The 13,247-nt window shown below is 45.6% G+C and overlaps 1 protein-coding gene across 1 annotated transcript in view; it reads right to left on the bottom strand.

Moving 5' to 3' along the window:
• The window catches only part of CACNA1G (calcium voltage-gated channel subunit alpha1 G), a gene marked incomplete at its 3' end in the record, with an annotated part of 99,475 nt that overhangs the window by 29,915 nt on the left and 56,313 nt on the right, over positions 1-13,247 (bottom strand). The window contains exons 20-24 of the mRNA XM_029084611.1: positions 12,964-13,032; positions 11,470-11,654; positions 4,330-4,456; positions 886-1,011; positions 184-273 (exon numbers count right to left, since the gene is read on the bottom strand). Of these exons, the coding sequence (XP_028940444.1) occupies positions 184-273; positions 886-1,011; positions 4,330-4,456; positions 11,470-11,654; positions 12,964-13,032 (597 nt within the window). The remainder of the gene's footprint in view (positions 1-183; positions 274-885; positions 1,012-4,329; positions 4,457-11,469; positions 11,655-12,963; positions 13,033-13,247) is intronic.

Raw genomic sequence — 13,247 nt, 5'->3', positions numbered from 1 at the left:
AGTTCCAAATCCAGAGTTTTCACTGGACTCCTTGTCATGCCCCCAGACTTGGGTTAAACATCTCCCTCGATCCCAACCCCATAACCCCATTTGACTGTGGAAGCCAAAAGCATTTTGCAAAACAAAAGCCAAAACATGTCATATTTGACAACTCATTTTTTACAGTTCTGCTAGAGCTCATACCTGCTGGTCAACTCCCACAGCATCTAAGCCATCATACATGATATCCACCCAGCCATCCTTGGAGGCCAGGACAAAGAGAGACATCAGGGCCTAGAAATACAGAGGAAAAAAGTTAGGCATAGTTGTAGTAAAGCTCTTTTACCTGTAACATTTTACTCCTCTTTGCCCTTTGCTGTCTGGGGATTATCATTACCTGTCTGATAACGGGACACTTTGATGCCCAAGGTTTCTCTGGGCAGCAAAAACCTATCGATGTCAGCACCCAGTTCAGCAATGAGTGCTAATTCAGAAACCATAAAGCCAGAGAGAAAAGCAGCTTCATTTCCACCCTCCAGGTCTCTACAGCTCCCAAGTAATTAGTCCTTACCATGCTGCTAAAATAAGGCTGTGCTGCAGAGATGGTTGAAAGTGTCCAGCTCTATTAGACAAACCTTTCTGCAAGATATATTTGGTTTGTTATGTAGCAGTGAAGCAATTAAGTACTCCACGAAGCCACATGTGCCTGTTCTGTTCCGAAAAGAAGTGTATGTCTGCTTGGAAACACTACCTTTGGGATTTACAGAGACAGAATGCTGTGTACGTGAACTGCATATTTACTGTGACTGATAGTGCCCTGTAAGAAAATCCCATGGGATAATAATGCACAGGTTTTAAGTCAAGGAGGTAAAGGAGCAAAGAAGCAGATTACCATTCTATTAATACCTGGCCGAGATTATCAAAATTATACTTGTGCCGGACCCATTTGTAGCTTGCTTCTGTACAATCCGATTTATTTGTGATGTTTCTGGTGTCCTCCCCCTGGCAGACAAAAAACTTGCCTTTGAAGAGCTGCAAAATAAGTGAAGAAGAGAGGAACTGTAAGGGTTCGGTCCACAAGATTTCTCTGCAGATGATGGGCAGAGCAATCTCCTGGGGTACTCTGCACAGCCCACACCAGCTAGAGAAGTTAAGGGATATGGACTCATTCGGGCAGGTTATTAAGTGTGAGCAGTCTGTATAATATGCACTTAATGAGTGAATGCATGATTTCACATCATTTAGGACACCCACCTCGTGCATTAGGTTGTCTGGTTCAGTGATCTGAGACTGGCCTAAAGGCCTTTGTTTCTGGGTCACCAGCTCAAGCATAGCCCCAACTAATAGTCCAGAGCAGCTAACAGCTTCTTAACACACATGGAATGACTCCAGTGACTCTCAGCCCAGTTAATGATGCTGGTTTCAAGAATCACCGGCAAATTAAGTCTAACAGGGGCCCTCTGTCAGCAGAGAAAAAGTGTCACTGAAGAGGCACAGCGATGGACCATGCTCTGCTCCTATGGGTCACAAGAGGTCGTGTCAGAGAGGACTCAAGCTGCTGCGAGTGATGTTGGGCTCTTGCTGAATCAAGACTGCTGTCAGTCCAACTCCAGGCCCTGATCCTGAATGCTGTTCTCCAGCTATTATTAGGCTCTGCAGTCCATGCAGGGGTCTCTGAAAATATTCCTCGTGCAGAGCTTAAGGACCCAAGCCCAACTGGTGCTGGCTACCTGTTCCTGAGCTTATTTCCTTTGGTGTAAACCAGGAGAGATGCAACTCCTAGGGAGCCAGCTGCTGATTTACACCTGCATAAGGAACATGAGCCTCCATGTGCTTAATTCTAGACCTGGTGCTTCCCGCGCACAGAACAGAGAGTGGCAGGGGATGATTACTGCTTCAGACAGGGTGATTGATGCTAGCAGGATGGATGGTATCAGAGCCCGGGAGACATCCAACAAATCTGGTTTTATTTGCTGACAGAAGCTATTGACATGACTGGTTTTGGGGAAAATGGCAACCTGCTCTCCAGGCTTCTTAAAACACCACCTGAGAATACAGAGAAAAGACCCTGACAGCTTGCGATATGTTGTTCTAGACAAATATCAGTAGAAATAATAGTGAACAAGATAAACCCACGCATCACTCCACAGGTTTCCTTCAGAAATCAACAGCAGAAGGATGTTCTCCAGGCATGCAAAATTAATCACCGCTCTACGCAGTCATAAAACTTCTGATGTAAGAAGAGACGTATTCCCTGATCTTTCCATGGAGAAACACTAGCCGTGGGTAAGGCAGGCGGGGGAGATATAGCCTTCAGAGAGAAAAGTTTTAATTAAGCAGGAAGGTAAACAACTGGTTTTAATATATTGTCTATAAATATAACCTCTCCAGGAGCTGGACTGTAATGCCACTCAGATGGGAGCAGTAACACAGCTACTAACAGGGTTTGGAAATACAAAGCTCCGTTTGCAAAAATGCTGATCCCTGTCAGTGCCTCAGATTTTAGCACTTCCAAAAGTGAAAGACCCAGTGTTTCCTACTGTACTTGTTTTATCTATTTCTTGTGTCTTATTAAGGACTATCAACGTATGAGCAAGCTCTACAACAAAACCCAGTCTTGCTAAGAGGATACACTGTTAGAAACGTGGACATCTGGATCTTAATAGCATTAAAAACCTCTAGTTTGATCCTCGGTTTATATTCACATGGGAAAATAAACTGTAACTTTGAGAGATCATCTTTTTATAGAAATAGCTATGGCCCTCATCTTACACCTAATTAGCCATAAATATTAACTGCGATTTTTGCATCCTGAGTACAGGATCAGTCTTGCTTGTATCTACCCCTTACGCACACCAACAGTCATGGCAATTTAATGTAAGGCTGCAAGTCACTAGGGAAAGCAATCACAATTAGCAGGGAGGAAATTCAAAGAGCACATTGCAAGTTTTGTTGTTTGGCATAAATTTTCCTGTGTCTGAGTTTTATATGGTTTTACGGGATGTGCTTAGTTTTATGAATCTGTTCAGTATAATGGATGGGTGTTGTTGTACTGTAATGCTAAGCCAATCTAGCTGCTGAGGTGGTTATGGATGGCATGATTTTCTTCTCTGTTTATTTTCAATGCTGTATTTATTATTTAAACAGTATATTAGTATAAAACATTATATAAGACACGTTTCCAAAACAAAGCCAAATAGAACTGCTTTCCAAAGCTGGCTGTGACAGAGCAGATAAACTTCAGAAAGAAATAAGTGTTATGTCAGAATATTTATATGAAACAATCTCTTCTTCTCAGGTAATGAGAAACCAATTGCACTGGAAACTCTGCCACTTTTCCCCCAGGTTCCTGCACTCCTGGGACTGAGGATATTGCCAGCAGAGCCGGCAGGAAGCAGACTCAGAAATCTCGATTTCTGCAAGCTTTTAGTTATACAAACTGTCAGAATCTGAATGAATCTCCAGGTCAAGGTCTCTATGGAGTTTACAAACCAACAATTTCAGCTTTGAGAGTTTCTATTTCCCCATTGGTTTATACCTAAAAGAAAGGTGGAGAGGAGATGTCCCCGTGTTATCTCCCAGACACAACAGGAATGGGATGTAACAGTTGCTCTGAGCAGAGTTTTTATGGTGGTACATGTCATGCCTCAGGCCTGACCCATCTGTGCTGTGGCCAGGGGAAGAAAGTGGAGAAATATCTAGATTGACATCCCACCACAGGCAGAGCAGAAGTCCTTGTGGTGGGGAAAGGATGAAGAAAGCCCATTGTGTGCCTTTGAGGGGGTCATTATCTTGGCTTTTGTACCACTGCATGCAACAGGGAAGCTTCAAGAAAGTTCAACATGTCAAATGACACATAGCCAAGACTTGGAAATCAGGAATAAATGTGTCTTGAGAGCACTAGAAAGGCCACATCGTGCTGCTGGGGTGGGGACCGAGAGCCGCATAAGCCCTTGGGTCTGAGTCATTCCAGGCTGTTAACTACAGCAAAGTTACAGATTCAAAACCAACCAAAGTTTCTAGATCTGGGCAGAAGATCTTGGTGGACCCAGAGAGAGGCAAAAACAATCTCAGTAACCATTGCTCCTTCAGCCATGGCTAGGGATGCATGTTGCTGGGCCACTGTTGTTAGGTTGCAATTGCTAATGAGGTTTTAATAGCTGATCAATAATGGGAAATGTGCTTCCTCTTCGCTAGGAGCAAGGAGTGTTCCCCAAGAAGGCCAAACAGCCCATTGGTTCAGTTTCAGAAAGGCTTATAGTGTGCCCATGGGTACAGGTACCCAGATGTGGGGCCATCTGGGGCTCATTACGCTTTTGGGTTCGGTGCTGAGGCTTACAGGGGACTCACCTGAACTCCTAGGATCCCAAAGATTATGAAAAAGGCACAACAGATGACCACGATGTTCCCAATGGGCTTCAGGGATGACATAAGAGTCTCCACCACCAGCTTCAGTCCTTGGGCTCGACTAATGACTCTGCGGAGGCAAGTAAGCACAAAAGCTATGTTAGTCCTGTTCTTGCCCAGTTCTGCCTCCTATCAAGGTAGAAGATGTGGAAAAAACAGTATTAGGGAATTTTTTAGAATTGCAAATAACTAAAAAATCATGATGGAAGAAGCAGTTCTGGAAGTTTGACCTATGAGAGGTCAATTATGGAGGTGTTTGAGGATAAGGAGTCTCTGCCTACACATACAGCTTTGCATAAGAGACAAGGAGGAGGAGACCACATATGAGGAGCCAGGCCAGAAAAGGGGACCCTAGGAAAGGAAGATATATAGGCTAGTCCCACATTTTTCAGACTTGGAATGATGATTTTAATCTAACCCATTACCTATTGATCTGTTTGCTGATCAGCATCTTCTAGTTACCATTCACTACAATACATTCAAGCCTTGGCATGTTCCTTTTCCTATCATTTGGTCCAAAGAGCTCTCTAGGTTTCCAGCCTTGATCACACCTTTCCTGGGATCCAGTCTCTTTGTCTGTGCCATCCACAAGCACACACCTTCATGCCTGCAGCCTGTCCAGGTCTGCAAAGAAGTCCCCCAGAGTCCATTCCTGTGTAGATGTAGGCAAGGCTCTTGATTTCCCTGTCTTGGTATATGAAATGGAGCAGCTGCTCTTACACAGCTGCCTGCACATCTGTAGTGATTACAGAATCATAGAGTCTGGTTTGGGTTGGAAGAGACCTTTGAAGGTCATCTAGTCCAACCCCCCCTGCAGTGAAGCAGGGACATCTTCAACCAGATCAGGTTGCTGAGAGCCCTGTCCAACCTGACCTTGAATGTTTCCAGGGATGGGGCTTCTACCACCTCTCTGGGCAACCTGGGCCAGGGTTTCACCACCCTCAGTGTAAAAAAAAATCTGTATGTGTCCTTCTAGCGCTGCTGTGTACAAAGACCTGAGCTGCCCCTCAGTGCCACCACCATCTCTGCTTTATACCCACTGTACAACCTCAGCTACTGAACCAGTGGTGTCCTCCAGGTGAAACTTCACCAGCAGGACCACAGGCATCTACCCTTATTTCTGTAGCTCCTCACTGTCTGGGACCGCACAGAATTTTGTAACAGAGGATTAGATCATATGGGAAGGCTGGAGAAGAATAACATAGACATCATGACTGAAGCAGCTAAAAAAAAAAAAAAAAAGGAGAACCTGTACTATACTCTCAAGGACAATGCTACAATGGAAGGACAAGGCTTGTGTGATTTAGAGAAGTCATCTCACCATGCTGGGCAAGATGAACGAGGTATTCAGGCTCACAGACCTGAAGGTGGAGAGGTGGGGGGACTGACAAAGGCATCTGCAGAGGTTTCATGCCTGCCTCCTCCTGATGCCATCAGGAATTAAGCATTTCACTAGCACTGGAAACCAATTTGTACAGAGGCCACCCAAGCTGTGCTCTCCCAAGGCAGAAGTAGCTGTTTGCTGTGTAAGTCGGAGGGAGGGAAGCGCCTGTGTGCTGCTGGGTACTGGCCAGTGACTCTTTTGAACACTTGGCTCTCAAAAGTGCCACAAATTTCCCCACCGTCTTGTTTCTGCTCCGTTCTCTCTTTTGCCATGGGAGTCCTCCCCCTGCCTCTCCTGCTTCGCCCCAAGTCTGGCTGCACCCCCTGAAGCACAGTGGGAGTTTTGTTACCTGGAGAGGATCCAAGTTGTCCTCCTTTCTTCTCCATTCTGGCTATGGTGCTCCCAGCAGAGGTCCCCATGGGCACATCTGCATGCCCGACACGGGTGACCTTGGTTGGGACCCCAGCCAAGCCTGCACCAACCCTCTCCTGCCCAGGAGCCAACAGGTTTAGCAGAGCTCGGTGCACAGGCACCAGGTCTTTCAAAACCTGTTGGCTTTCAACAGTATCCTGAAAAGCTAAAAATTGTTTTCCTTTTTTTCTGGTTAAATATTTACTTGAAATGTCAAGAGGAACTCATCAATTACCATGAAAAAAAGATAAACAGATGGTGTTATTTTAATCCACTTCTTTACCAGGGAAACACAAAAGGCAGGTGTTGCTATTCCTCATGCTGGGTGTTTCTTCTGCTGTAGCTCCCTATTTCAGACACCTCAGCTTTCCTGATGCTCAGGGCCAGGTTATTTCAGGGAATGAGCTGGGAGGCGAGAAGGCTCAGGGAGCAGAAGGCTGCTCAAGGCTGAGATGCCCCAGGGGATGGTGTGGACCCCATGCAGCTATGGCAGCGTGGAGACCGGTTGGTGTGGGATCTCAAAACCAGCCACGTGAATTAGCCCAGGCTGAGATCCTCAGTGACCTAACGGGCAGTGTCCGCAGGGCAAGTGCTCTTCCCACTCCATCGGAGTGCACAAAGCAAGCATTGGGCAGGGCAGTCTGAGGCTGAATCTCTCTTCTGGATCCTCAGATGGTCTCACTATCCTTCACATATTACCCCCATACAGTCCTGGGTGAAATCACAGAATCACAGAATGTTGGGGATTGGAAGGGACCTCAAAAGATCATCCAGTCCAATCCCCCTGCCAGAGCAGGAACCTAAATGAGATCACACAGGAAGGTGTCCAGGCAGGTCTTGAATGTCTCCAGAGAAGGAGACTCCACCCCCTCCCTGGGCAGCCTGTTCCAGGGCTCTGTCACCCTCACTGTAAAGAAGTTTCTTCTCAAGTTTAAACGGAACCTCCTGTGTTCCAGCTCACACCCATTGCCCCTTGTCCTACCATTGGGCATCACTGAGAAGAGCCTGGCTCCATCCTCCTGACATTCACCCTTTACATATTTATAAACATTAATGAGGTCTCCCCTCAGTCTCCTCTTCTCCAAGCTAAAGAGCCCCAGCTCCCTCAGCCTTTCCTCAGCAGGGAGATGCTCATACTACAACTGCTAAACTACAGATGGGAAACTGAGGCACAGGAGGACCACAAGCCATGTTCTCCGAAGTATGCAGGCAGCTCATTTCCAAGGATTTCAATGGAAATTAGGTACTTTGGTGCCTTTAGGGATCCTGACTTAGGTATTCTGCCCACTGTTACACAGGATGGAACTGAAGTCAGGTCTTCTAAATAAAAGGCCTGTGGTCTAACTGCTGGAGCATCCTTAAATTTTGGGAACAAGGAAGAAATTTAGTCTCCGGAGTCTAAAGTTGATAATTTTCTCTAACACATATTAAGAAAGCTTATTCTACAAATAATAAAGTGATTTCCCTTGTGAGATACTATTTAGTATCCAGCAGAGAGAGAAAATAGGAGGTTACTTGTCTGACTTCGCAAAGTCATGTGTGTCAAGAAAAAAAAGGCTGAGAAACTGCAGCATTTGGCTGCTTTCAGAGTTTTGATCAACCAGGGAATTCCTCAAATGAGAATGCATGAGGGTAAAAGCTGCCACCAGTTTAGCTCCACACCAGTGCTGTTTCGAGCTCTACTGGGAGAGAAGACTTTGGGAAGATTTTGAAAAATAATAGTTCTTACTAATGAAAACCTTCAGACCTTGGAGATGCCTCAAACTAAGGGTCTGATCCAAAGTCAAGGCAAGTCTGTGCAAAGACTCCCACCGCTCTCCTCAGAGTTTGATAACTCCCTGAGAAGCGCCAATGAAATCCTCAGCATTTCCAGATTGTGTCACCTCCAACATATCAACACACAGTGTCCCTGCACCTCATCAATATTGCCCAAGGTTCTGCTGATACCAGGCTTATGAACCCATATTATCTGACCCACCACTCCTGCAATTTATCACTGAAGGATGCAGCTGATTTGGAGGTCTCCAGGCATGCCAGAGACGTAGATTCATTGATGTTGCACTCAGGACAATTCCAGTCTGCATTAGGCATATGACAAATGGAGAAATTTAAATTAGACTTTTTTTGTTTGTTTGTTTTCCAGTGTGAAGAAATGTTAATCCCTCGAGTTCCTCCTGGTTCTGCTGGTCTCAGCATTCCCAATGCTGTTAAACCCCTGGTGAGGACACTCCAAAGCCACTGCCAGCCTCATCCCAGCTGGATCACATTTACTACTGTTAAGCCTGCTTGCCTGATCAGAGCACTCAGAAGAGGCAGTAGTACTCAGATGAAGTAGCAGAACAATGTTAATGAAGACCTTCCTCCACAGATTAAAAAAAAAATTAGCAAAGGTGTTAATAAAATAGATAGAAAAGAGTCTATGAAATGACTATTTCATACTGCAGTGGTATGAAAAGTGAATAATTTATCCATCTGCTTTGGAAGTCAAAGCCCAGGCTCTGTAGAGAGTAAAACAGCACCGAAGTCCATACACATTAATTCTGAATACATTTCCAATTTTGATATCTCTTGTATCTTAAGCTACAACACTTGAGCCCAACAACAGCAGGTTGAACGCATTAGGAAGGAATGTTATTGTATAAGCAATCCCTCTACTGGCTGAAACATCAGAGGGTCATGGAAACATCTTTAAATGTCACTCCTTTGTGAATATATTTTTGGAATTCTGGTCATAAAGCTGGGCTCGAATCCTCATGGATTTAATTTGGAGGCTGATAATCAATCACGCAATCAAAAGCCCGTGATTGGAACACAGACCAATTTTTTTAATGCCTGTGCAAAAGGCACAAGCACGAGTGGGTCTGTGAGCTGCATAAAGCAACAGGGCTGTTTTCACAGGAGAAAATAAGAGGCAGAATGAGGGAGATCTTTCGCAAGAAGAACCCCTTCAGACCATCAACCAAGAAAGCCAACACAGAGACAACGAGGGCTGTCCCTGCCCTTGAGTTGAGTGTGACACGCATAGCTGTGGCTTGTCTTCTCACTGCCGGTGTCCCCCCTGCAGCCTTGTCCCTGAGTGCCCATGGAAAGAGAGGGCAGAAGGAGCTGGGTCAGCTCCTCTGTGGTGGGGATGGAGCAATCGCTTTGGTCTCTGCCCTTCGCTTTTCTGGAAAGGAAAAACTGGCTTGGTCTCCACTGGGGACTTCACCCAGACACAGGGACTGGAGCCATGGTGTGCAAAGACCTCAGGTCACCTGTCCCAGCTGTCATCCTACGTTGATCCCGCTGAACATCCCAGGCAGATTCCTGAGCCAGGCGGTGCAGCCCGCGGCAAAGGCAGAGTGGGCAGCTGCAGGCAGAGGCGTGCTCAGGGCAGCCCAGATGCGCATCGCAGAGGCAGATGGGTTTCCATATGAGGAGATTTATGACTTACTGAAAAGCCCCCAGTTTGATGGCTGCTTTTTCATTTCCTACAAATCTAATTACAGGGGAATAGAACTGATTGTGAACATATTTAGGGAATGGGCTTGTTGCTGTCTTTTTGCATTTCCTTTGTAGTAGAAAGCAGTATGTTGGCTGAAAACATTCACACACTCTCTTGAGAAAACATACCAAATGCCAACAGGAATGGAATAGCAACGGAAGAGCCTAATCCTGAACATGCTCCAGATGGCAGGTCTTCCTCTAGCCTGCAGTTACTCAGTGGATTATTCCCCATAACTGCAGATTACTCATGCACACAGGTGACTGCAGAGAAAAACTGTAGTAAACGAAGACCCAGGTCTTGGCCAGACAGACCTACAGATCTACAAAGAAGCATACAGGGGTTTTACTAGGTCAAACAGGTGACTCTAGCAGGGCTCAGCACAACCCAAGACAGGCGACCCTAGTAAGGCTCAGCACAGCCCAAGCCTCTTCCCCTAGATCCGATTTAACCACAGCACCTCAAGAGAGAAACTTGCATTCCACAGCTCAGAGATGGGAAATCAATGCTCCTGTTACCCAGAGCTATCCAGATTATTTTGTAGGTTTTCTTAACATGGATCAAAAATCAGCCAAAACAGAAGAGCAGAGCAGACCTACCAAACCAGCAATCTGGCAGAAACTGCTCCCAGAAACTAGAGTTGATATGGAGATGTGGGGGAACACGTGAAGAGAAAAAAGTCTGAATTGGAGTCATGTAGGAAGACAATCTAGTCATATAGTCAGGGAGCTGAACCACACCAATGGCACTATCTGCCCAGATAAAAATGATTAAAGCAGCTCACATGCTAAAACTCCCCAGGTACAACACACACACAGCCCAATTGAACAGAATGTCTTCCATAGCTGCTGGAGAATGTTTGAAAGATACATACAGGCATGGCCATTGTTATTTAGACTTATTATTCACACAGGGGTAGTAAACCAACATATTCTGTCAGAAGCAGGGTCCTATTTTTCAGTCCTGAAAGAGAAAATCCTGATTCAAAGCAAACCTTTTATGAAGGAAGCAGCAGTAAGATATGACAGGCACACAAAGATGCTTTGAGCAGGAAGGTTTATTAGCTGCTGCATAACAAGAGCGGCAACAATGGTATTAAAGAGGGGCTGCATTTAGCATGGAGAGAAACCTTCCTGCCTTAGGGTACAGAACAAAACAGATGCCTGTTTGGAAGGGGCTGGTCCTTGGGCAGGTTCTTGTCAGAGGGGTACCTACCCCTGGAGCACGGGATACTGCCTGCTGTCAGAGACAGGGGACCAAGTTAGCAGTACAATTGCTTTCATCAGTTTTCAAAATAAATGTCCCTAAAATTAATGGGGAACTGAGGGGGGGAAAAAAGGCTTCTTTGCATTCTAGGTTAAGCAAGAGTTTAGTCTCTGCTTCCTTAAAAATGATCTGCCACCTGCTACTAATTTCCTTCTTTGTTACGAAAGCCATTGACTGCCTGAAGGAAAGGGGGAGAAGAAGCTGTTAATCTGCACTTTACACAGAGCAAATGAGAACACAAATAGCAGGGGACGTGTGTTTTAATGAGCAAAAGAGGCATTGATCAGTTTACTGCTGCACTTGGGGCTGGTCCCGAAACATAGCGAGTGCCTGGAGCTCCTTGTGGCTCCGCAGGACCTGAGGATGCTCATTGTCCATGGAGCAGCAGGAGGTTGGGCACAACGCTGGTGACAGACGCCGTGTGCCCTTGTCTCGCCCACCCCTTCCCTTGCACAAATGCTGCTGCTGGCAGGAGAGGCTCAGCTCCCCATTGGCACACACACCCTACACTTTTAGGTCTTCCTCATCATCTGCTTACCTTAAGGGCCGCAGTGTCCTCAGCAGTCTCAAAACCCGTAGCATCCCCAGGATTTTCGTGCCGCTGTCTGACACCATTGAGACCAGGATGTCAATGACGGAGATGAGAACCAGCACCCCATCCAGGACGTTCCAGCTGCTTTTCAAGTAGGCTTTCTCCCCAAAACACAAGCCTAGTGCCACCACCTGCCCGGACACCAAGTTGCAACAAATTATGACTATCACATCCAATATGTTTCTTCCAGTTAGCAACCTGCTGAGAATGCATTATTTACAGATACAAGTCTGTGAGTCCATTTGCTTCCCAGTATAGAAGCCTAATTAGACAAATCAGCAAAGTGTTATACTGCAAGAATTGTAAAAATACCTCTGCAGAAACATCCCAGATTGTCCCTTACAGCTAATATATTTTTAATGCAGCTAAACCTAGATGCACAAAACTGTTCCTAATACATTTAGCTCTGGCATAAAAAGTTTGATCATATTTACAGACTGCTGGAGTAAAGGTTCAGAGTGGCTGACCCAAAGCAATCATTTACAAGCTTTGCAAATAAAGAAACTAGAGAAACCTTCTGAAGAAAGAGCAATTGTTCTGCGAGATGATTATGAATTACACAAGAGAGATTTACAGCAATGAATTTCTGAGCCTCCTGCCTCAAATCCAGCAAAATGTTTCAACGTGCTTAAGTCTCTCCCTCCTCAGGAAAGCACATAGCTGCTTAGGTTGTTGAGGACAATTGGTTGTTGAAGACAATGGGACTTACATGCATGGCTGAAGTTAAGCATGTGTTCAAGAGCTTTGCTGAATAGGGAAGGATTGCTGAATTGAAGCATCCCATTGCTCATATAATGGTGTAAATCAAGAGCAACTTCAGTAAAATTGTCCTGATGTAAAACGTGCTCAGAATAAGGCATGTGGTGACTATTTGAATATGATTCAGATGAGGAAAGTCTACATCTCGCTTGTAGCTGGTAGACCTAGGGGTTTTGTGGGTCTGTCATAATAAAATAGCACAGAATCATACAGAATGATTGGGGTTTGAAGGGACCCTGGAGATCATTTAATCCAACCCCCCTGCCAAAGCAGGTACATCTAGAGCAGGTTGCACAGGATGGCATCCAGGTGGGTTTGGAATATCTCCAGAGAAGGAGACTCCACAACCTCTCTGGGCAGCCTCTGCCAGTGCTCTGGCACTCTCAAAGTAAAGAAGCTTTTCCTCATCTCTGACAGAACTTCCTGCGTTCCACTTTGTGCCCACTGCCCCTTGTCCTGTCACTGGGCGCCACTGAAGAGTCTGGCCCCATCCTCTTGACACCTGCTCTGTAGGTATCGATCAGCATTGACAAGATCCCTTCTCAGTCTGCTTTTTTCCAGACTAAACAGACCCAGCTCTCTCAGCCTTTCCTTAGCAGAGAGATGCTCTGGTCCTCTCATCATCTTTGTAGCCCTATAACTAACATAATACAGGAACTCTTATCTTCCAACTACATTTACCTTAACTGTCATCTCAGTCAGGAAAATAACTGTAAAGATGTAGTTGGAGAGCGTTAGGAAAATCCGTTCCTATAAAAAAGAAAATGAGAGACAATGTTTTATAGCCTGCTCTCCACAGCTCCACATCTCCCTGTGCATATTTGCATGGTTTCTAACTGCTCTCCAGCTTCTGTGCTGAAACAAGTCTTGGACTGTTTGCTCACAAAGAAGGGAAAAATCCAAATATTTAGACAATCGCCCTCTGTGTGGTTCAGCACAGCCAGTGGCCGGGGGCGCGTCAGAAA

This window comes from Antrostomus carolinensis, unplaced genomic scaffold, assembly GCF_000700745.2.
Source record: "Antrostomus carolinensis isolate BGI_N321 unplaced genomic scaffold, ASM70074v2 scaffold17354, whole genome shotgun sequence".
NCBI lineage: Eukaryota > Metazoa > Chordata > Aves > Caprimulgiformes > Caprimulgidae > Antrostomus > Antrostomus carolinensis.
Note: the sequence above shows the minus strand (reverse complement) of the source record. Positions and strands in the feature narration are given on the sequence as shown.